The 21,789-nt window shown below is 40.6% G+C and overlaps 1 protein-coding gene across 3 annotated transcripts; it reads left to right on the forward strand.

The window, feature by feature from the left end:
• The first annotated feature begins 294 nt into the window (after positions 1–294).
• Positions 295–21,026, forward strand: LOC128141818 (carbonic anhydrase 13-like). Of its 3 annotated transcripts, XM_052786992.1 has the most exons (9): positions 1,033–1,054; positions 6,553–6,750; positions 7,109–7,896; positions 8,443–8,507; positions 10,644–10,762; positions 14,086–14,181; positions 15,335–15,397; positions 16,316–16,471; positions 18,806–21,026. In XM_052786992.1, coding segments are annotated over exons 4-9 (549 nt in total). In that variant the 5' UTR covers positions 1,033–1,054; positions 6,553–6,750; positions 7,109–7,896; positions 8,443–8,506; the 3' UTR covers positions 18,920–21,026. The 3 variants fall into 3 exon arrangements, with proteins under 3 accessions (XP_052642950.1, XP_052642952.1, XP_052642951.1); XM_052786991.1 differs by having other exon boundaries at positions 7,109–8,507; XM_052786990.1 differs by lacking the exons at positions 1,033–1,054; positions 7,109–7,896; positions 8,443–8,507 and adding an exon at positions 295–436.
• Positions 21,027–21,789: the final 763 nt, after the last annotated feature.

Raw genomic sequence — 21,789 nt, forward strand, 5'->3', positions numbered from 1 at the left:
CTTTGGGGGGGGAGGGGGGGGTAGCCCCAGGAACAGACACTGACTTCCCCGTCCTTCTTTGCTGCACAACTCGTGCCACTTGCGGGAAGGTGGCTGGCGGAGGGGCAAGCACCTCTGCCCCGTCGGAGCCGTCCCTTGCGAGGTGGCACGGCAGCTGCCAGCTGCCCCCCGGGCTGCGCTGCGGGAACGCGGGGCGGCGGAGGGCTCGGGGCAAGAACCGGCACGGACGGGCCGGGGGGCCGGGGCCGAGCTGCGCGGGCGCGGAGCGCTGCCGGCTCCTTATCGGCGCCCGAGCATCGGGGCGTCGCCGCCCGCCGCCTTCAAAGCGGGCGGCGGTGACGGCGCGGCCGCGTCTCCCGTCCCGTCCCGTCCCGTCCCGTCAGGTCCCGTCAGGAGACCAGAGCCATGCTGCACTGGGGATACGACGAGCACAACGGTAGGGCGGCGGGGAGCGGCGGGCGATGGGCCGGCGCCGGCGGCGCTTCCCGCGGGGCCGTCCAGCGGGGCGGCCGCGGCCGGCGGGGCACCCCCCGAGTGCACCTCCCGCAGCTGGCTTCGGCAGCTCCCGAGCCCATGGGAAAGCCGAAAGAGCCGAAACGCTGTCGAGGCTGTGCCACGTGAGGCCGAGGAGGTTTTTGTCTCGGACTGCTGCGGGGCTGGCTGCTGCGAGAGGGATTCCGTGCGTGCAGCATCCCCTGCGAGTGCCGGGTTGGGGGGTGGCTCTGAGCCGGGTCTGTCTCTCGCTCCCTGTAGGGGTTTGGTTTGCGCGTCTAGCGGATCAGTTGCCTGTACGTATCGAGTATTAGTGTTAGACGGCCACGATGATCGGATCTGCTGTATCGGCAGCGCCTTTCCGATGGCGGGGGGTGTTCTGCTTCTGTTATACGGTGGGAAATACTAGGTACTGGAATTGGTCATTTGCATGTATAACTATGTGCCTAAGAGGAGGTGCTTTTGGATTTTAGTTGTTTCATGGTTTCCTTAATCTCGTCGGTCTTTGAAGTCCCAAGATGCGCTCATCAGCAGGCTTAAAGACTTTCCTCTGTTTTGCATTGTAAGTCATGCAAACGCTGCTCCTGTGTGCAGACGGGCTCACAGGTCATGCAAGTAGAAATGAAAATGCTTTTGTAAATTGGAGACTCAGCTCTGATAAAATAAATGGAATAACTTGTGTTGTCTGTTATAATACACAGAGAAATAAAACACCGTCATAGTAAAAGGAGAAAGCTATATATTTGCACATACTAATGCCTATAGGAGTATGCTTCGTGTATATTATTACTTCAAGTTTGGAATACTGTTTGCATGAGTGCTACCTTTCCTTCCTGGTCCTTTTGTTCCATCTTTTCTGGGTGGATATACTTTTCCTGAAAAACTGGGTGGTGGTGGATCGCAGTGATGTTGCAATGATTAGGCGCGTTATCTGCTGTTGTGCAGTCTACTCTACCCCTCCCCTGAAGACGTAAATGAGTCTTGTTTTTCAAATTTGTTTCTCCATATGTTTTCCAAGAGTGCTGTGGACTTCACCTGCACTGTCCAGATAAGCAGCCCACTTTCCCTCCCTTATCCTATCCCTCCTCCTTTGCTATTCTCAACTTCTAGGAAGTGGAGGGCACCAGAATTTCTATCAGGGTGGCCCTGGACCTTGCTTGAGGCCCCATTTCTCCTATAAAACTCTGCTTACTGGCTGGTAACGTATCTGGGGTGGAGTTTCGCTTTCTCTCTCTCCTTTCTTGGAGCCCCCAGCAGCTGGTGGGTAGTTCCTCATCAGTCCATCCCCTTCCCCCCACCTTTCCCAGGAGACTAAAGGAGAGAGGCATGGATATCCAACACTTCACTGCTCTTCCCTAGCATCGGTTTTGTTTCTCAGCTTTTTCTTTTTTTATGCATTTATTTTATTGGGTTTGCTTGCTTCTTGTTTGGCTGAATAGCAGATGTGGGAGATTGCTCTGATTCTTGAAAAATTTTGTTGCCCTGCATGACCCTGAGAATAGTTTCCCTGAAACTAAGATTAACTTTTGCAACTAATGAGGCAGAAACAAAATGAAATTAATTAAATCTGGTGCGGTCATATATTAAAGTTGACTTCCTGAAGAGTTGGAAAGACATCTGCATTCACTCTGAGTTCTGCATTTGTTACCTGCAGTGATAAAAGCGCTGGTTTTTTAACCAGAGGGAAACTCATTTGCCCCTTAGCAATAATAACAGCAACATAAATCATCATGTGCATAAACTGTAAGATATTACACATACATGTCTGCATATATGGTATATCTATGTATAAGGACATGGGCTGACTGTTACACACAGAATTAAATGTTCTCCCCTGCTTTGATGCACGTATTTCTGAAATGCAAAGAGGCATTATTTTATTTCTATGTAAACCGTGGCCTTTGCTTTCATCCCACTGTTCCTACCTCACAGTTTTTATGGTGCTTATGTATGCAGGCATAATACTGAGATCTTGAAAACTGGCTTCACTGTGGCATGATGCATGCATTTCTTTGCTGCTCAGGGTTCCTGTGAAGTGGGGAATGTTCTCGCCCCTTCACAGAAACAGTCCTTTCAGTTAACTGGGGAATTGCCTTAGTTAGAAGACAAATCAATTGCCTTCAGTTTACTATTTGTTTAATAAAATGTATGGAAAGTACTTATATGCATTATGTTTTACTGCAAAAATGTCTCTTGATTCAGTTACTGCTATTAACACTGAGGCATTTTATAAATAAAAAGGGGATATGAATTCGTAGAATCATAGAATCATTTAGGTTGGAAAAGACCTTTAAGATTATCGACTCCACCGTAATTCCTTATACTATTTTTTTCTCCCTGAGAATAATTACATAATTTTGATGTCTGCTTTAAAAAACAGCACTTAATTTTACCCATTGTGAATTTCCAACTGTTTATTTGAGCTAATCTTATTGTAACCCAATATGCAACTAAATTACTGGCAAACCTAACTTTATAAGTTTAAGCATTTTGTATATGGTAAACTGGGCAATGGATTCTCTTCAGGAATAAATGAGGACGTGATCCTGCAAAGGTCAGACCATGCCAAACTAATGACCTTTCTGCATATAATAGCAAACTGTCCAAAAAAAGAATCCACTTTTTCACCTGTACGTGCTCTATTTATGCAAGTATAGAGGCTCACTGCAACTGAACCGTATCCTGCGATGTCTCCACTAGGCTTGTTTCAAGTTAGTCTATACATTTGATGAAACTCATCATCTTTAACTCCAGCTGCATAAAAAAAAAGTTAGGTGCTATAGGGAGTTTTATTTCCTGACAAATTTGTAACTGCCTTCCTTATGAGATCTATTTCATGAAATGAATGTGTGCAGTGCTGGTGGGTACGATAAGTAGTGGTAGTCTGATCTAAAAGTGACAGAGGTATGCATCGCATACGGTAATTCTGTGTCCAAAATAAAGGCATGCAATCTTCAGAGCAGATGGTTCGGGTTTTTTGTCCTAACTCTTGGTCACAATGGCTTTGATTGTAATGTCCTCTAGCAACAGAACATTTTCCCATCAACAGAATGGGATTTCATAAGTTCAAAAATGGGTATATTTAATCACGTCCCTACAGTAAATTAAAAAATGAAGGGATGTGAACCCGTGAGTTACACTTTCCTGGGTATGTCTTAAAGTACATATCTGGAAAATTAAAGTGTACATTATGTTGAGATGGAAGCATGTAATTCAGGTCCAAATTCAGAAGAAATTTTCACCCTGGAGAAATTTTCACCATTGGCTTGAATCTGATTGTATGACATGCATTTGAGCATCTCTTCCAACTGTAATGACTTATTTTCCAACAGGCGTACACAAAGTTTGCTTTGGGGTGGGGTCTGTTGTAATGAATTGAGTCACAATTTTCCCAGAGTGGTAAGAGTATGATAATTGTATTAGATTGCTGGTAGATAATCTAGTAAGGAATACCACTTGATATAACCTAGTGGTACAAAATGACCTGAAGTTTCGTGATATTTTCCTGTGTATTTTGAACAGTCAGATTTCTGGCAGTCTTATGTTACTGATAGGTGTTTAATCACCATAGCAAAACATGATTTTGGTCATCCAAGCTAAGGACAAGTACTGAAGCAGGTACAATGTCTTTCTAGAACTGAAGTTTATTGTTGAATAATTAGCTAATGACAGGATCACAGACTTGGGTCCTCTTTTTGGCACATTCATATTATTTCCAAATGCAAATAATTCATATTATTTAATGTACAATAATTATAGGTATTTCTGAGATGGAGCAATAGGACCAAGTAGTTAAGCACATAAATATATTTTGCCTTTTCTCAGTTAAGGAATGTCTGAAACATTAAAATTAAGTAGCAATAAGCTTTTTCTGAGCATCCCAAACCACAGTAGTTAGGTATAAATGATGGAGTGGTGCTTCTTATGAATAAAATTGTGCATTGCATCTCTAACTACAGGGTACTAGGATCTAAACACAATTAAAATTATATAAATTAAAATTACTATATGTCATTAAAATATTGAATAGCTTTGATGACCATTTGTGAAGTGGGAAGAATTAAGTTTAAACAGCTTTATATTTCAAACCAGTAGGATTTTTATCTTCTGCTTAGAAGCGGTTTCCTTAATGAGTTTAGTTAATGACGTCATTAACAAAAGGACTTTTTAACAAACTCAAGACTGAAGGCCCTTGCCTTTGTGCTACCTGAGGTTTAAGTCTTAGGCTGGTCTTTACAAGCTACTCCTTCCCTCGTCCGTTTTTCGGTGCTGCTCAGAGGAGCATCAGTCTCTGCCCAGGTGGCCGTGCAAGCTGCTTCCCCAGGGTGCCGTGGGGTACTTCCCTCCCTGATTTACTGCCGGGGTGCTTGGGTTTTTTTAGCACCTGTGAGTTTCTGAGCTATGTTCACTTTGATTGAAGTCGAGGAGAGAAAACTATCTGACAACTTTTGATGTTAGGCTATTAATCACAGCGTAATATAGTTTTATCCTTTTTTTTCTCCTGTTTATTTAAGTGATAAGCCATCCAGAAAGACCCAAACCAACAAGCTGATTTTTAGACTGAGATCAGTTACCTTCGTAGGTAGGAGTTCATAGGGAGTTATGAGGATTTCCAGTGATGCAGATTTTACAAGATCAGTTTCAATGATCATTTTTAAGTTTTTCTTACATCCAGTCTTTCTCAGTTGATTTATTATGCTTCTTACCCATGATAAGCCTGGAGGAAAAACAAGTGCTATGCTCTTTATAATACTATTTATAATAGCCCTGCAGACTTTTCCATTTTTCCTTTTCCATTTTCCCTTACCTTACCCTCTTTTCCATCCTAAACCTTGTTTGCTATCTTTACCTTATAGAATGCATTCCCCAAGCAACTTATTGTTCCTATTTTTCTTGTATGGCCTCTTTCTACATTGTTTATTATTCAATTATGGTTCAACAGTGGCACATATATTCTTAGTGAGGTCCCTCCAATGTTTAGTAGGTAAGAACAGACACCTCACATGTCTCATCTGTGAAGCTTTTCTTACTATTTTAGAATGACATTTGCCATTTTTCTAATATCCATATTGTTGATTTACAGAGACAATGCTTTTCAGCTGACTTTTGGCTTAGCTTGCATGGAGAGAGGAAGGTTAACTCGAGATCACTAGTATTGATTAACAGCTTCTTTAGTGTTTTAATTTCTAGCTAACTCTGGTGAATGGTGGTGCAAGTCTGTGTCTGGAAGATCTGCTCTCATTTATCAGCAGGAGGTGGTAGAAATCCAAACCTTGTGCAGGCACCACTGTCCTGAGTATTCCTGCTCTTTGCTGATATTGTCAGCACTATACTAGCGTGTGTGTATGTGTGTGTGGGGGTGTCTGTGTAGACTTTATGGTTAGAGGGTGACACTCTCTCTTGTGTTTTGACAGCTGGTTTGCAGCGTTGATGCACTGGGAGGAGGTGATCAGTTGTGTAGCGATGCTTAGGTTACAGGCACTGCCATCAGGCCCCAGGAGAGCCCATGCACCACTCAGCCTTTTTATCTTTTTTGACATCTCCCCATCTCATTCAGCATAGTCAGTAGAAGATGTGTTCTCAGGTCTTTTGCAGCCAATGACTAACGTATAAAAAAACCTTTAATGCAGGGATTTCGGATAGACAAGAGGTAATCCTTAAACACGTAATAAAACATGGTATTAGACAAAAATGGCATGTAAAAAATCTGTTGGGGCACAGTGCCTGTTGGATACAGGATGCTTGATTTGAATGAGCATTTGTTAGATATGTCTTGTGCATAGTTGAGGCTTAACTGTAAATAGTTAAATATCTACCTACTGCATGTGGCCTTGTTCAAAGGCCAAATACAGTTAGATACACCATGCAAGGTAGATAAAGGGGTCCTGAGAACTGCTGTTGCAATGTGGTGCAGCAAAAGTAGCTGAATATTTTGATCTGTGTTTTTCTGATGCACCCTTTCTGAATTTAAAAGATGCAAACATGAACAATTCAAGCAGAGTTTTCTTTCATATGAAGCAGGGTACTGCCATCAATTTAGGCTTCTTCAATGCGTTGCAGGGCCCGCCCACTGGAAGGAGGTTTTTCCTGTCGCTAATGGAGACCGTCAGTCACCCATCGACATCAAAACTGAGGAAACCAAGTATGATCCCTCTCTCCGTCCTCTAAATCCCAATTACGATCCGGCTTCTGCTAAAATCATCCTTAACAATGGGCACTCCACCAGTGTTGAGTTTGATGACACCATCAACAAATCAGGTTTGTTCCTTTCCTGTTGCACTGTGTCTTCTTCCACCATTTCCTGAATAGATCACATACAGCCTGGGCATGTCTCACTGCTGGGTATGAACTCCTCATAAACAATAAGGCTTTGCTCCTCCAGATGAGAGATTCCTTTTTTCCCTGTCTTTCAGCATGATACAATGTGGGAACATATGTGGACACGACTTTGAGGTTGCATTTCTCAGAAAGTGCTAGGATTCCCTTTTCACAGGGTTGGTTTGATCCACCCCAACCAGCTAGATAGTGCCAGCCCCCCTGTTTGAACAGTGTTGTGTACAATTTTTCAAATGCTGCTCTCTCTCACTGCAGATGAATCCTTTGTGTCTCATTACAGGTTCATTCCAACCGAATCGCTCAAGTCTCTTATCTGACTTTAGCTGCAGGTTTGGTTATATATTTTTTCCCTTTTTACAATCCATACTTGGACTTCTCATGTCAGGAAGGAGCCAATACAGAATAAATGAAATATATCCCAAGTGATCCCTTTTCTTCTCTGAAAAGTGTTACTGTCCCAGGCTTTTCTAGGAGTATGTAGCTTCCCTTTTTGCAAGCAATAATTCTTATTTAGAAGTTCTCTGGTTTACCATAGTCTTTGTAATGTTAGTGCCTTCATCTTCAAAACCTTCTCTTGGATAGTAGGCAAGCTAGCACACCTCCCCTTGAAACTGTAGGAGCACAGATTCTTCAAGCAATAAAATCCTCTTGTGGTTGTGTAAGGCTTAGCTGAGGATCCAGGCCCATATGATGCTTTCACAAGGGTCAAAGCCAGAGAAAGACTAATTTATGATCACCCTGTCCATTAGTCCTGAGGACCAGTTAGCTTATAGTGGCAACAGCGAGAGACATAGGTGGAGAGAGCATCATACTTTGCTTTTCTGGACAGTCTTAGTTTAATTCTTAAATTTCCTGTCGATACAAGCAACATTGGATGTTGCCTGAAAGCCATCAGCTGACCGTCAGTGATCTGGTCTGACCTCGAGTGTGTCAGATGCCATGGGACTTCCCAGAATTAATCTCTGCTTCAAGCCTAGTAGGCGTGGGTGAACTAAAGCACATCTCTTAGAAAAACATACAATCTTGATTTCAAAATTTCCAGCGATGACGAAACTACCACAGCCTTTGGTAAGTTGTTCTAATTGTTAATTACCCTCACAATTTAAAAATCGAAATCACACTTTATTTCTGGTATGACTTAGATCAACTCAGCCTTTAAACTCCTTTTCTTTTTTTTTTTTAAAAAGTAACAAATATGAATATGAATACACCAAGAACCTCTTCCACTTTCTAACTCCATCCATGAAGTGACAGGGCCTGAACGTAGTATTTCTGTAGGCTCTACACTGGTACCAAAGCAGTGGTAATGTGATCCTCTTCTTACTGCTTTCCTCAGGCCGTATCTCCAAGGATATAGTTCATGTCATGGCAAAGCAATGACAGATGTTGATCAGATAACAAATATAAACCCCAGTCTCCTTCAGAAGACTCTGTATCTTCTATGTATGGACTAGATTCTTCAGGCCACATACATGGCTTTACATTTTGGCCATTATCATGCCTTACTTATCAAAGAATTCAAATCCTTCTGTGTCCATAAACTGAGTTATTCACTATTTTCCCTAATATTTGTCGCTGACAAACTTTATCAGTAATGTTTTTGTTTTCTTTCAGGTCATTGATCAAAAAATACTGAATTTTCTAGGGCCAAAATTTGGTCTCTGGGGCACCCCTGTGAAGTAAGCACTCCTGCCATATGTTGGTTTTATGGAAAAAAAAAAATCAAATTAATTGGTACTAAATACATTAGCATCTTTCAATGCATTATTAACTGACTTCCATATGAACTATTTCTTCACTTTGGCTGGCATTGAAACTGGGCTGTCAAGTCTGTAACTGTTTGTGTGATTCTGTTTATCCTCTTCGGTACCACATTAGCTCCATTCTCTGAAATTGATCTACTGATGTTCCAAAGACCTCTTCTTCCAGCTCTTTTCAAACTTTGAGATACTGGTATTTGCCTTAAATGGCTTCTGCCTAACCTCTTCCTTAATTACTGTTGGAATGGAAGGGTTTTACTATCACTGTATGATGTGGCACAAGTACACCATCAGGCCATTTTCCACATTTTTCAGCAGAAGTATTTCATTGAACACTGATCCATTTCTATGTAATTGATTTCCCTCAGCCAGCTAGAACACTGATCTTCACACATTTCCAGGATCATTTGCCTCCAAGTTTTCAGTCCTTGAAAGAAGGAATTTGTTTTAGGAGTGCCACTTCCCCATCCCCTTTGTTCATTAGGTTTATATGCTCTGTAAAAGCATGTTTTTGAGTTGAAGTTTTAAGGAGGTCAAATATTTTTCCCCACAGATAAACAGTTCCAGTTCCTTTTCATTAGCCAGGCTACTTGTGTTAGCAGATAGGCAACTTAAGAAATTCTTCTTTTATCTTTATTTGGTGTATTTTGTTCCTAATGAAGTTAGGTTTTGGAGTAAACCTAGAAGAGAGAAAAAATGACTATTGTCCTCCCCAGTGCTCTTAATTTAAAAACCATCTGTTTAAAGCTCCCATCCTTTCCCCTTAAAATCTCTGTAATGAGCCAGTAAACCAGCTCAGACTAATTCCCAAACCATCAGAGGAGATACAGAGCTGGGAGAGTGGGGTGATTTGTTTTGCGGTGAATAAGGAATCTTTCTGAATGTGATTCACATTCAGGTCTCTGTGCAGAGATGGTTTGGTTCCAAATCTGATTAGCAAGAGGCACAAGCACTTGCAAAAGCAAAACAGTGAAAAGCCCACCCATACGTGTGTTAAGTTGAATAGAATAGAATAGAACAGAACAGAACAGACTATTTCAGTTGGAAGGGACCTACACCGATCATCTAGTCCAACTGTCTGACCAATTCAGGGCTGACCAAAAGTTAAAGCATGGTGTTAAGGGCATTGTCTAAATGCCTCTTAAATGCTGACAGGCTTGGGGCATCGACCACCTCTGAAGGAAGCCTGTTCCAGTGTTTGACCACCCTCTTGGTAAAGAAATGCTTCCTAATGTCCAGTCTAAACCTCCCGTGGTGCAGCTTTGAACCATTCCTACATGTCCTATCACTGGATACCTGGGAGAAGAGGTCAGCACCTCCCTCTCCACGTCCCCTCCTCAGGAAGCTGTAGAAAGCAATGAGGTCACCCCTCAGCCTCCTTTTCTCCAAACTAGACAAGCCCAAAGTCCTTAGCCATTCCTCACAGGACATTCCTTCCAGCCCTGGCTAATTAAGTGTCAGTAATACTGCAGTTGTACAATGCATATGTAGTGTTGGCTTCATTTTATTTATGTTAGTATATGCTCCTTTTTCTCAGACTTCAATCTGATGTAACTGGCTCTAGTTGCAAATGAAGGAAAGAACCTGGAAAATTTTTTTAAGCTCCACCTACTTTCCTCCAACTTTCAAAAAGGAGAGGAAATTATGTTCACATTATATTTTTCTGATCCTCCCCTTTGTTCGTAAAACCTGTATTTTAAGCTTAATTTCTCAGTGATTCTTTTAAATAAATTCAGGAGAGGAAACCACTTGCAAAATAGAAACATTTTCCCATCTACTGAGAAATATCCAACCCATAGCAAGACAAACCTGTGACAACAACATACCCTTTAGCGGGCCATAACCCACTAATTACACATAAATGCAATTTTGAAAGTCATATCCTGGACAAGTAAGGGTTTCTGTAGTACTTCAAAGAAATGGGAAGCCATCTGAGACAGCTTGTGAGAAGGAGTAGGGGACTGTCCGAAGACTGAAGTCTGGTGTGAGGTTAGAGGATGTGCGTAGCGGCTCCCGTTCCTGCAGTGAAGCCTTTTCCTCTGCTTGGGTTTCCAGTGCTGACCGGGGGGCCGCTCAGCGGGACCTACAGGCTGCGCCAGATTCACTTCCATTGGGGGTCCAACGACGAAGCCGGCTCCGAGCACGCGGTGGATGGGATGAAGTATGCAGCAGAGGTAAGGCTTTACATGGAGTCATCTGTACCTCAGCTTGTGACTAGTTTTGCATTGTAAGAATAATGTTGCCCCTCCTCTTCCCGCTTTTCATTCTCCCCCCATTTTATTGAAATACAAGCGGTCTTCCTGAAGTGTTGCATGTTTGGTCCTTTCTCAAAGGAGAACCTATTTGAAAGATTTGGAGAGGATTAAAAAAGGAGTACAGAAGACAAGAGCTTGATAAGAGCAAGATTTAATGTGCAAGAGTTATTTTAAACGTTGTCTTTCACTGTCTCTCCCTTGGAGAATATTTTCAAACTCACCTGCAGTTAAAAACCACAGGATTATTTGATTTGGGGCCTGTGCAGTGTAAAGTTTATGCAGTGCTTAGGAGCGTTGCATTTTGTGGTGCATTTAGCAATGTGATGGTTATGACTTTGAGAACCACACCTTAATATCTGTGGGGTGCCTGCTGTCTGTGGAGGTACTGCGTTTCGGTGGAGGCAGCGTGCCACAGGGAGAAATGCACTGTCTGCTCTGGCATGGAGAGTTCGCTCCTGCTCTGTCTCCTTCGGTGCGTTTGAGTAGTCTACAGTAAAAAGTATTCAGTATCTGATTCCTCTTTGCAAATGGAAGTAACATGGAGTATTTTCATGAGGCTGAGTTCGTTAACAACACATAGTTCAGACAGTGGAAGAGTTTTCTGGGGCTAAAAAGGAGTAAAAAGTATAAAAATAAATAGTAATGGACAAAAAAAAGACATAATATAAAGAAGAAAAAAAATGAAATGTATGCGCAGTGGTGTGGTCAGATTTTACTTGAAATGCTGTAAGAGATAGTGGTCAGAAAAAAAATCAGTTTTCTAACACTAATGGGGAAAAGTGACATTTGCAGTGTTTAAAGGCTTATGTTTTCCACAGGAACCAGGTGAGATGGAATATAAAGAATTAATAGAGGTGCTTTAAAACCATTAAGTACCAAAACCAAATTTCTAGCTGAGAAAATATATATATGTTTCCCATCTAAGAAACCAAATGGAAGGAGAAAATATCTCTGAATTGCTAGCCAGTCTAAAAACCTTTCCGTTACCTGTTCGTTGGGTAGCCCTCCACAAGAAGCTCTCTAGATGTCACTTTGGCTTTGGGATAAGAAACCCAGAATTAAGATCAAGGCTTCTGAGCACTGTTCACACAAAAGAAAATACCTCAGAAGGAGACATGAGGATGGTTTCAGTGCTCACCTTCGTAAGGAAGATGTGTAAGATTTCAAGAAAAAGCATCGACTGAGTTGAAGAAAGAATTAGTATACAGGTAAAGAAGACTGCAAGGTTCGGCCCCCTAAGCCCACCAGGAAGCAGAAGGGATCCATGGCTCCATTCTTTGTGACAACGTATGGTCTGATCAAGGTCTCTTCACAAGCTGCAGTGACAGAGCGGTGGTAAGACGGCATATATTCCTTAAAGAGAAGTCACAAGCCATTGAGAATGGGGCTGTACCCAAAAGTGTTTCACAGCTCTGTTTGTTTGGGGGTTTTGGTTTTTGGAGGGGTTGGTTTGGGGTTTTTTTGGCCAAGCTATGAGGGAATAGGAGTGGGCTTTATTTAGGTGCGGGAATTTTCCTTTTTGTTCTTTGTTGGTTTTTTGCTTTTTTTAAAATCCACAATAAAAGTCAATTCTGACTGAGAGTATCTGTTTCCTTTTTGTGTATGTAAAAATGTAATTGTTTAAAAGTTGTTTAATGTAGCTTCTGTGAACTTGTAATAGTGAGTGGTGCAGGCACTATGAGCTCCAGGATATTAATGCACCTGAGAATGGCTTAGTGGACTATGTTCTCTTGCCAGTTTAATTTATAATATTCCTGACAACTTTCCTTCAAGGATCTCTGCAGCTGTGAGCCAGCATGTGTTTCATCATGAGCACACATGCCTTATTATTGATTTCAGTGGGATTCCTTACTTGCCGAAGTAATGTTTCAGCACCTTAGAGCCCAAGTGCTTAAAAAACATTATTTATACTCTGTAACACCAAATAAGAGCTCCATTTTACAGATACGGAAAATTGAAACTCATAGAGGTTAGGCAAGGACTGAGATTTAGAGTCAAAATCTTCACACTTCTAGATCCCTATTTCAGCCACGCAGCTATGTTGCTTCCCATAGAAAACCTTTAAAGCAAGTTCCAGCTTTCCTAAATTGCTCTTACTTTAGAGGTCTTGAAGTGCTGTGTTCCAAAAGGAAGCCTTTTTTTTCAGGGGTTCATCCCAGTTTAAGTCATTCGGTGGAGTTGCTTTTCAGCACTCCTAAAGAGTAAAGTTCAAAGTCTGAAAAGATGGGCACCGATTTTAGAAAAGCTAGTCCCATGCCCTGCTTCTGAGCCTCTCTTGCCATAGCTAAAAACTATGGGTAATAAGATCTACTAATCCACTGAGGATCTGTGAGAGTAATTAATGTTTCTGAAGTACTTAGTCTTAAGTGCTGTGTGAGTGTTTGTGCTCTCTCCAGTTTGGCAGTCGGACCATTGCTCAAGGCTGGGACATCCTGGCACTTCCCGGGAACCAGGAGCTCCCGCCGTGGAGCGTGGCCAGGATTTAGGAAACCTGGCTTAGCAGGAGGGACTGAGGTGGTATGGGGGTAGACGTCATGGGCTTTTCCTTTCCCCACCTGCCTAGGTGGTGTCTTTAAGCTGCTTAAGCAACTACCACAGGATGGTTCCAGAATAATGCATGTTGGAAATGCAAATGCTCAAACCTGAGATAATCAAGCTGCTTGTAAGTGCCTAACTACAGGTAATAATAGAAAATGACAATTGAAGGGTATCAAAAATGAAATTTTGAAGTTCAGCTTAAACTAAACAAGGGAAAAGGGGTCAGTGCAAGTTTAATGTGTGTTTCTCTTCCTGTTTCTAGCTATTTATGTGGCTGATTAATGTTACTGAAAGCTTGATTAAAGAAAAAGAGGACCAAAATACTAGTGACGTCCTCATGATTTTCAATCACTTTTTAAAATCAGCTGTACTAAAAATGGATTTAAAAGCTTTAGTTATATAACCATGGGATATCTTGTCTTAGCTTCTCTGTTCGAAATCTGGGGACCCAACAGCAGTGTGCCAGGCATTGTTGTGTGCTGATTGCTGCTAAATTTTGAATAAACCCAGCCACTGGAAATGCTTTTGCCATTTGTGTGAACTACCTATTCACCAATCTCATGAAATATTTGCATTTAGAAAACTGAATGGCTCTGAATACAAAAGAGCAAAGTAGAATATCAAAACCAGTGAAGTTGTAGTATTAATTAGTGACTATTTGAGTTCAGCGGGAGTTGATGCTGTCTGTGTCTCTTGGTTTTCAGCTTCACGTGGTCCATTGGAACTCAGAGAAGTATTCCAGTTTTGTTGAGGCAGCTCGTCAGTCAGATGGATTAGCAGTCATGGCTGTATTTCTGAAGGTAAGAAAAGAATGCCTCAGCCCTTCTAATAAATCTGCATTATGAACCCAAAGGAATAATGGTGATGCTTGCTATAATTATTGCTAAAGAGATACTTGTTTTATATGGGCATTAAATTACACTGTTTCCTTCATACTATTTACTTACCAATATAGAAAGCTGTGCTTCCTTGAAGATTAAAAATATCAGATTAATAGATTTTCAAGACAGTGAGACTCTTCACTTTGCCTAGTCTGCACTCCCGTACAATGTAAGATGTGGAACTTAATTCAGCTGCCCCTATATGGATCCCAATAACTTGTACTTGACTAACAGGTTTATTTAGGAGGGCAATCTGAATTGATTTGAGTACTTCTTTAATGGTTTGTTTCTGAGCTGGTAGTTTCTTCTGAAAAATAATAATGAAAAAAACCCAAAACTAGAAACTGGAGAATTTCCTTAGAATTATTATATACCTCTTTGCCCTCTGTACCTGTTCTAGGATGAAATTAAACTCTTGCAACAGCTTCATTGACTTCTGTATGAAGAAGCAGATGGAGAATTCACACAATCCATGACAAAGGATAGGGCTTTGGGCAAATCTGTGGTTTCTGCCTGGCTGCCACAGCCTCCTGAGCACAGCTGGGGCTGGTGCTGGCACAGTCAGGGAGCCATTACATGCAGCAGTTGCAAAGAACTGCTTCAGTAATTCGGTCTCTTTCCAGTTTACATTATAACGATTCAAGGAAAGTTTCACTGGATTTCTTAGCACACAAATTCTGCTTGGGATACCTAAGAACAAAGTTTTCACTGTTTTAAGCAATTTAAATTTCAGATGTAAGCCTACAACTTTTAATATCCTGCATATAAAACATGAAAAATAAATTGCTTTTATTCCCCTGCAGTGCAAAGATTGTGGGTCCTTTGTAGCTGAAATAATTACTGTGAGTAGCCAGAATAAATACTGTCAGCGAGGGAGTGGATCTTCTTTACAATGAGTACTATTTCTAAGGACCAGCTAGTCACAGGCTCGTACTCACAAAATCCATCAGATCTCACAGTCACTTAAGTAAAGTTATATAAAACAGTTTCATTATGCATTTGCTTTTTGATTTTTTATTTTTGCTGTTTTTCTCTGGAGCTCAAGTATTTCTTTTTTCTCTGGTGTTAATAGATTGGTGAATGCAACCCTCAGCTGAAGAAGATTACTGACCGCTTGGACACCATCAGAATCAAGGTGATGCTTCTAAAAGAATACTAATATTGGTGGTTGCTTTTGTTGTTTTGGTTATTTTGGTAATCTGGCTGCTACTCCCTTCACCTTCAAGTTTCCTAGTCCCTAGTTTCATAGCTATCCATACCTAACTCTGATTTGGGACAGTTTAGGAGCATTCTTGTTAGGTGAAGTTGAAAACTAAGCAGAGAAAGAATAATTCGTATACAATAGGAGATCAGAGGAAAAGGCCAATTCCTTGCAGAACCTAGTCTCTGACAAATCTGTTGCTATGAGAATAGTAACAGGGGAAGAACATGCTTTGTGGAAAGTTGTGAAAAAGATGAGGGAAAGGTTTCCTCCCCTGTTTTGCTGAGCTACAGGGTGAGAAATAAGGTATTGTTTGTGTGAGAGAAATCAGCCAGCCTTACAACATCATGTTTCATATAGGCATGTCTGGCCTGGTAGCCGAAACAGGGAGAAGAAGTAGTAACCGGTGGGCCTGGGAGGAGTGAATGGGGAGGGGAGCAGGTGGCAGTAACCTGTGGGGTTACTCTGCCAGCCTCATAGAAACCATGTTGAAAGTCCAACATCTTCTCACCTCTCTCTTCAACTTCCATCTCATTTTTTACTATGGGGAGCCTATGCTAACACACCTTTGATAGTGTCCTGCTGGCATCAAGGATAGCAGCAGCAAAGCTGCCGCAGAGGTAGGACCTCATCAGAAGGGCACTGGCTCACCTGCTGTGATCATCCAGGATGCTGCCAGCCTGCCCGATAGTGGAACAAGCTGTACCTCCTTTGGCATGATTTATCTTGGCCTCTTGCTTTTAAATAATATTGCCCTGTTTTTTCTTTTTTTTTTTAAGCTTCATGTAAGAAATAAATTTCTAAATATATTTAATCTAGAATCACAATGAGCTATTTTTTTTTTCTTTCCAGGGTAAAAGAGCACTATTCACAAACTTTGATCCTAGCTGTCTGCTTCCCAAGTCCCTGGACTACTGGACTTACTTTGGTTCTCTCACTGTTCCACCTCTTCTTGAGAGTGTCATCTGGATTGTTCTGAGAGAGCCCATAAGTGTTTGTTCTGAACAGGTATTTTTTGACTTTTCACTGCTCTAGAAACGTTACTTTTGTAAGACTTGAAATTGTAAATGCGACCCAAAAATACATTTTTTGCAGAGCTTGGCATTGCATACCTTATCAAATTTTCAAAGGACAAAATATGTCTATCAAATCCTGACTTCTTGTTGCCTTTCTTTGCATAACAGCTATTTATTATCCATTTTTAAAAAAGAATGTGCATACTCTAAAAATTAACAATCAAAAATAACCCACAAGGAACTTACAGAAAAAAGGGTTCTGGAGATGCTTAGGAATCCTGGAATTCCATTCAATTTTATTATTTGCATATCCAGCTCAAACCTCTTCTCTGGCATTTTTATTTGGCAGATGAATAATAAATTTCTTCTTGCATTCCAGATATGTAAAACTTGGTGAATTTACTAGAATAATGAAAAGCAAATACAATTGTAATAAGTTGGGGTTTATGTTAAACTATCTTAGGAAAAGCGTGATACCACATAAAAGAGTCTACTTACAGTTCTTATTAAATGAAGCTTCATGCTATATATTAATGTTGCAACAGTGACACCCAGTGGGTTGATCATCTTAGGTCTAAAGAGTTTTTCCCACTGGAGAGACACTCAAGTGTGTCAGATCATAGCTTCCAATATTGGATGTTGATAAGTATGTCACCTGCAATATGTTATCAATATTCTGGGCATACTGTAACCCTTAAAATTTTTGTACCACAGTGTTTGTCTCATTCATGGTCAATATTACGAATACCTCAGAAAATTCAATACCCTAGGCTGCATACTCAGCAGAAATGGTGACTTCAGTTTTGCGTGAAATGTTAAGACAGTTCACTGAATGGGACGCTTGTTAGTCAGGAGACCTCAGATTCTGTTTGTAACTGATTTGAAGTCATGTATTTGCTCAGTGTGTGCATTTTTCTCATCTGTATCTCTTACTAACTCCCCTCAATCTGGCTTTGTAAGACTCACTGCAGTGTGTACAGATCTAGGATTGAAAATTTGTGTTAACGTATCAACTTCCCAAAGACAAGCCATTGTTCAGGTTAAAAGGTTCTTATTTGGGCTAATCTATAATTAATGCATTCTAAAATGTGAAATACTGTATACAAACACCCATGCGTAACAAGTTCAGAGGACATGATGTCAGAAGCAATGTCAAATATGTTGATTCTTCACTAGTCATTTTTCACAAACTGTAGCTATACCTTACGTATTAAAGTATAAATGTGCTATATTCTTATACATACAAGCATGCATGTAGTCAAAAGTGTTTGTTTCCAGTAATGTCCACCATTGTGATCAAGCAGTCATCACTGTGACTGATACTGTTTCGCCATTTAATCTTATTCCTCAAGTTTGTATTTCTTCAGGGTTTTACAGTTTACTACCTCCTTTTGGTGCGGTTTTCAGGTTGAAAGAAATTAAAAATAAATTTCAAGTTTTTAGAAACTCACAGGGAGCCTGAATTACAAATGTTAGCTTTAGAATGGTGTGAAGTAAGATAGTATTGACTTTTTTTGCTCTTAATGCAATTAAGATGCAATGTGCTGTACAACTAAATGTTCTATTATAATGGAATGATTTTTGTGCTGTCCTAGCTTTGGTAACCTAGAAGGGAAGTAAGGTGGTATAAAGAAATAGTAAATATTAGAAATATTATAAATTAGACAAAATACTAAACTTCAGGTCAGAAATCAGACTCGGATTTCCCGAGGTTTAGACATGGAGCTCTGATCTGTGTTTCTGCTGAGATCAGCTTGAAGCAGAGAAGCTCAGGCTGAGATATGAATAACTGCTTGTTCTGTGTCTTCACAAGGGAAGAATTTGGAATCTTTCCTGGTTTGAGTACATGTTTAATATATGAAAACTGTTAATTACGGAAGCTTTCTATAGCACCACACCTACTGTTCCAGGTTAATTGTGAATATACTCTTTGAACAAGAAGACATACATAGGTGCACAAAAGAAATCTAATTTTTGGCATGAAACATTCCAGAATCTCCAAACTATAAAATCAAACTAAAAAATATAAAAAAACCCTGGTTTAGATCAGGTTATGGAAGACAAAGTGTGAATATAGGAGACAAATAATCCTTATGCACAGTTTCATTCTGATGTGTATTTTGGGAGGTCTTCTTGGTAGTCGTCGTTTTTCATTTGCGAGGACAGAAATGGTGAAATTGCCATTCCCCACATGCCATAGAAAAATACAGTTCCATTCTTCCTGGCGGAAAAAAGGTGACAAGTGTCTTTAATATTTACTACATGCTTTTTCATTAGTATGAGCGTGAGGGTTTTCTGCTGAACCTTATGTCTCTTTTGATTGCAGCTCGCCAAATTCCGCAGCCTCCTGAGCACTGCTGAGGATGAGGTCGCCTGCTGCTTGCTGAGAAACTACCGGCCTCCCCAGCCTTTAAAGGGACGAGAAGTCAGAAGGAATTAAAGGAGTAAAGCCAGAGTAGTCTCCCTCTGAAACCAAAGGCTGAATTCATTTTAATAGTTAATATACTTTGTGATTTTTAATTTTTTTTTGTGAGTTGTTTTAACAAGTAGGTGTTGTTTTATTACTAGTTACCATGCAGTCATTTCTCACAGACAAGTATGCCCTGAGCTGTTGCAGGTTCATCAATGTTAACAGGTCTGACTGTGTTTGAGTGCATTGGTTTGGGAGCATTGAGGCATTAGTGTTGCATGTACAGAGGGCAGTGCTAATCATAAGGGTCAGATGTGGTGAAGGAGGTGTCCAGAATTTGCTACCAAATTACTGAACAGGATCCCTGATACTAATGGCAGTAAAGAATGTTCTGGGATTGTTCTTCTGGTCTCTAGCATAACTTTTAGCTTCTATATAAGACTTCACACTGTAAGTCTCAAGAAAAAAATATTTTAAGGCTGATATGATTTCATTGCTGACTTCTGCTATACCATGCTTACCTTCCTACAAAAAGCAGTAATGACTAACAGCATTTAAGTAAAACAGATATTTATATCATTCTGTTATTCTGACTGCTTCATAGCAGTAATGATGTACTGATTTTTTTTTTTAAAAGCAAATAGTAAGGATTTTGTATATTGCAGGATCACATCAGGTGGATTAGGTATTCCTGAATTCCACCACATATAGTGATGAAATTGTCCTGAAACCTGAAAACTGCAAGGTGGAAAGGCATAGAGGGAACTGTTCATTCCTAAATCCAGTCTGTTGCATTTGGTGAACAATAGGGACTGTAACACTATATCCATGTAGCATCAGACTCCTACCGCTTAAAATCAGGAGGCAGGGGTAGCTGTTGCTCCAGACTGTTTCATACTAGACAGCGTTGCATGCTGCAGTGTGAAACACATGCTGTATACTTCACATCTTGCTGTGGAGCACACCACTACTCAGGTATGTAACATCTCCTAGGTACTGGCTGATGTTCTGCTGTCATAGCTGAACTTGGGTGGTTGCACTTATATTCCAAGACCAAAGATAGCAGTTAGAGCAGGCCAAAGAAATCAGATTCAAGTTAATACCTAATAAAAGGGTAACCCTCAATAGCAATGTGTTGAAATGTCTGTCTTTATGAACTGACTTGAGCCTGTGTTCCTCTCAGGAGCTTTTGTTATCTGAATATAATTGTTTGTTTTACGCCAAATTTATTTTTATTATTTTTAATGAACTTGCCATAGGATATAGCTTAGTATAGGATTAGATTTACGCTCAGACTGTGAGAACTACATAGTGAAAACCAGTGATACCTGAAAGAGGCAGCTACAAGTTTCATGGCCAGCAACTACCACCAGTCTCTGTAGTACTTCTGACCAACTCATCTTCCATGACTGCTCTCTATTAATTTGGTTTTTTATAGGTTTTATAGGGTGTGCCTTTTACCTCAACAGGTCTTTTGATCTTAGATAGACAAACATGAGGGAAATCACGATCAGGATTGACTTTATATACCTTCTTATAACTGAGTAAATTAGACATAGAGACATAGATATTTTAGCTTAGTTTAAAATAGGTGGACTTTTTTGTTTTCTCCCCCCCAGAATACAGCTACTATTGCTGCAAGGCCTCTCCATGCCTTCTGAATGTTTTCTGAAGGAAAGAACACAAATAGAGCATGGGAAAAATAAAAGGCATTTGGCAGCGGCAGCAGATACAAGTATGAACCAAAGGGGAAAAACCTGCAGGCACTTTTTCTTTTCTGGTATAGGGAGAAGAATGCAGCTGAAAAGACCTCAGGTTGGTTCTTTCTGAATGAGGACGTCTGGAAAGTGTGCATGGAGAGAGCGGGAGTGTGTTGCGTGTTTTCACACCCTTTTTTAGACTTAGTGTTGGATCTGATATGTTTTCCTGTCATGTAAGTAGCTGCAGAACATGAACAAAATGTTTACAAATTGCACGAAGGTGATAAAGTTTGTTTGCCTCAGAAGAGAAAGTAATAAGGCTACTGCTTCATATCAGAAACAAAAGTTTTACATGTTTTTTATGTATTGAAAACAGTGGAGTTGATCCAGTGCTTTGATATTTGTAAGGATTTTATCAAAATAAAAAATGGATTTTATGAATGTGTCTTGTATTTTCTATTGAAGAGATTAAAGTTTTATAGAGAAGGCTGCAGTTTTATAACTAGCATCTGCAGCTTTAGTTTTGGAAAAAATTGTCACCCCTCATTTGAAGTATATCTCTGGGCAATGTAGTATTAGGTGTCTTTTTTATGTTCAAAGTAAAATGTCTTTGGCAGTGGTAAGACATTCAATCAACTGTACATAAAAGTTTCTGATAGCGCTTTTTTGAACTATTGACTTTTTATAGAGTTATGCAAATAAGTTTTAGAAGACATTCACAGTAATTCTCACAATGTGGAGATGCTGTGTTCACATTAGATTGACCTAGCGTGGTACTGCATCTGGGCTGAAAGCTAGTGGTGGCATCTGAAAAAGACTAGAAATGCTTAGTTGCCTGAAATCCTTTGGGAACAGCTTCCCAGGTTATCCATCTGCTGCAAGTGTAAGGTGAGAGCATGGACCCAGTCTCAGCACTGAGCACTTGGTTGCATCCTCAGTCACTAACTTGCTCTGTGCCCAAGCTGCGCTGAATCTCAACCGGACTACATGATGTGCTCCCAGGGAATTAAATCTCAAGTGTGGGCTCTGTACTGTACTAAGATGACTCTAGAGCAAACAAGGCTAAAATATGTCATCACCTCCCCCAGCTCCAGATCTCTTTGATCAACTGTTTACCCTCTGACACACTTGGAGCCTTTGTACTAAGAAGAATGAAATGCTCAGTGACCAAAAAGCATATAGGGTATTTGCTGAAAATAG

Source organism: Harpia harpyja, chromosome 5, assembly GCF_026419915.1.
Source record: "Harpia harpyja isolate bHarHar1 chromosome 5, bHarHar1 primary haplotype, whole genome shotgun sequence".
In the NCBI taxonomy this organism is placed as follows: domain Eukaryota; kingdom Metazoa; phylum Chordata; class Aves; order Accipitriformes; family Accipitridae; genus Harpia; species Harpia harpyja.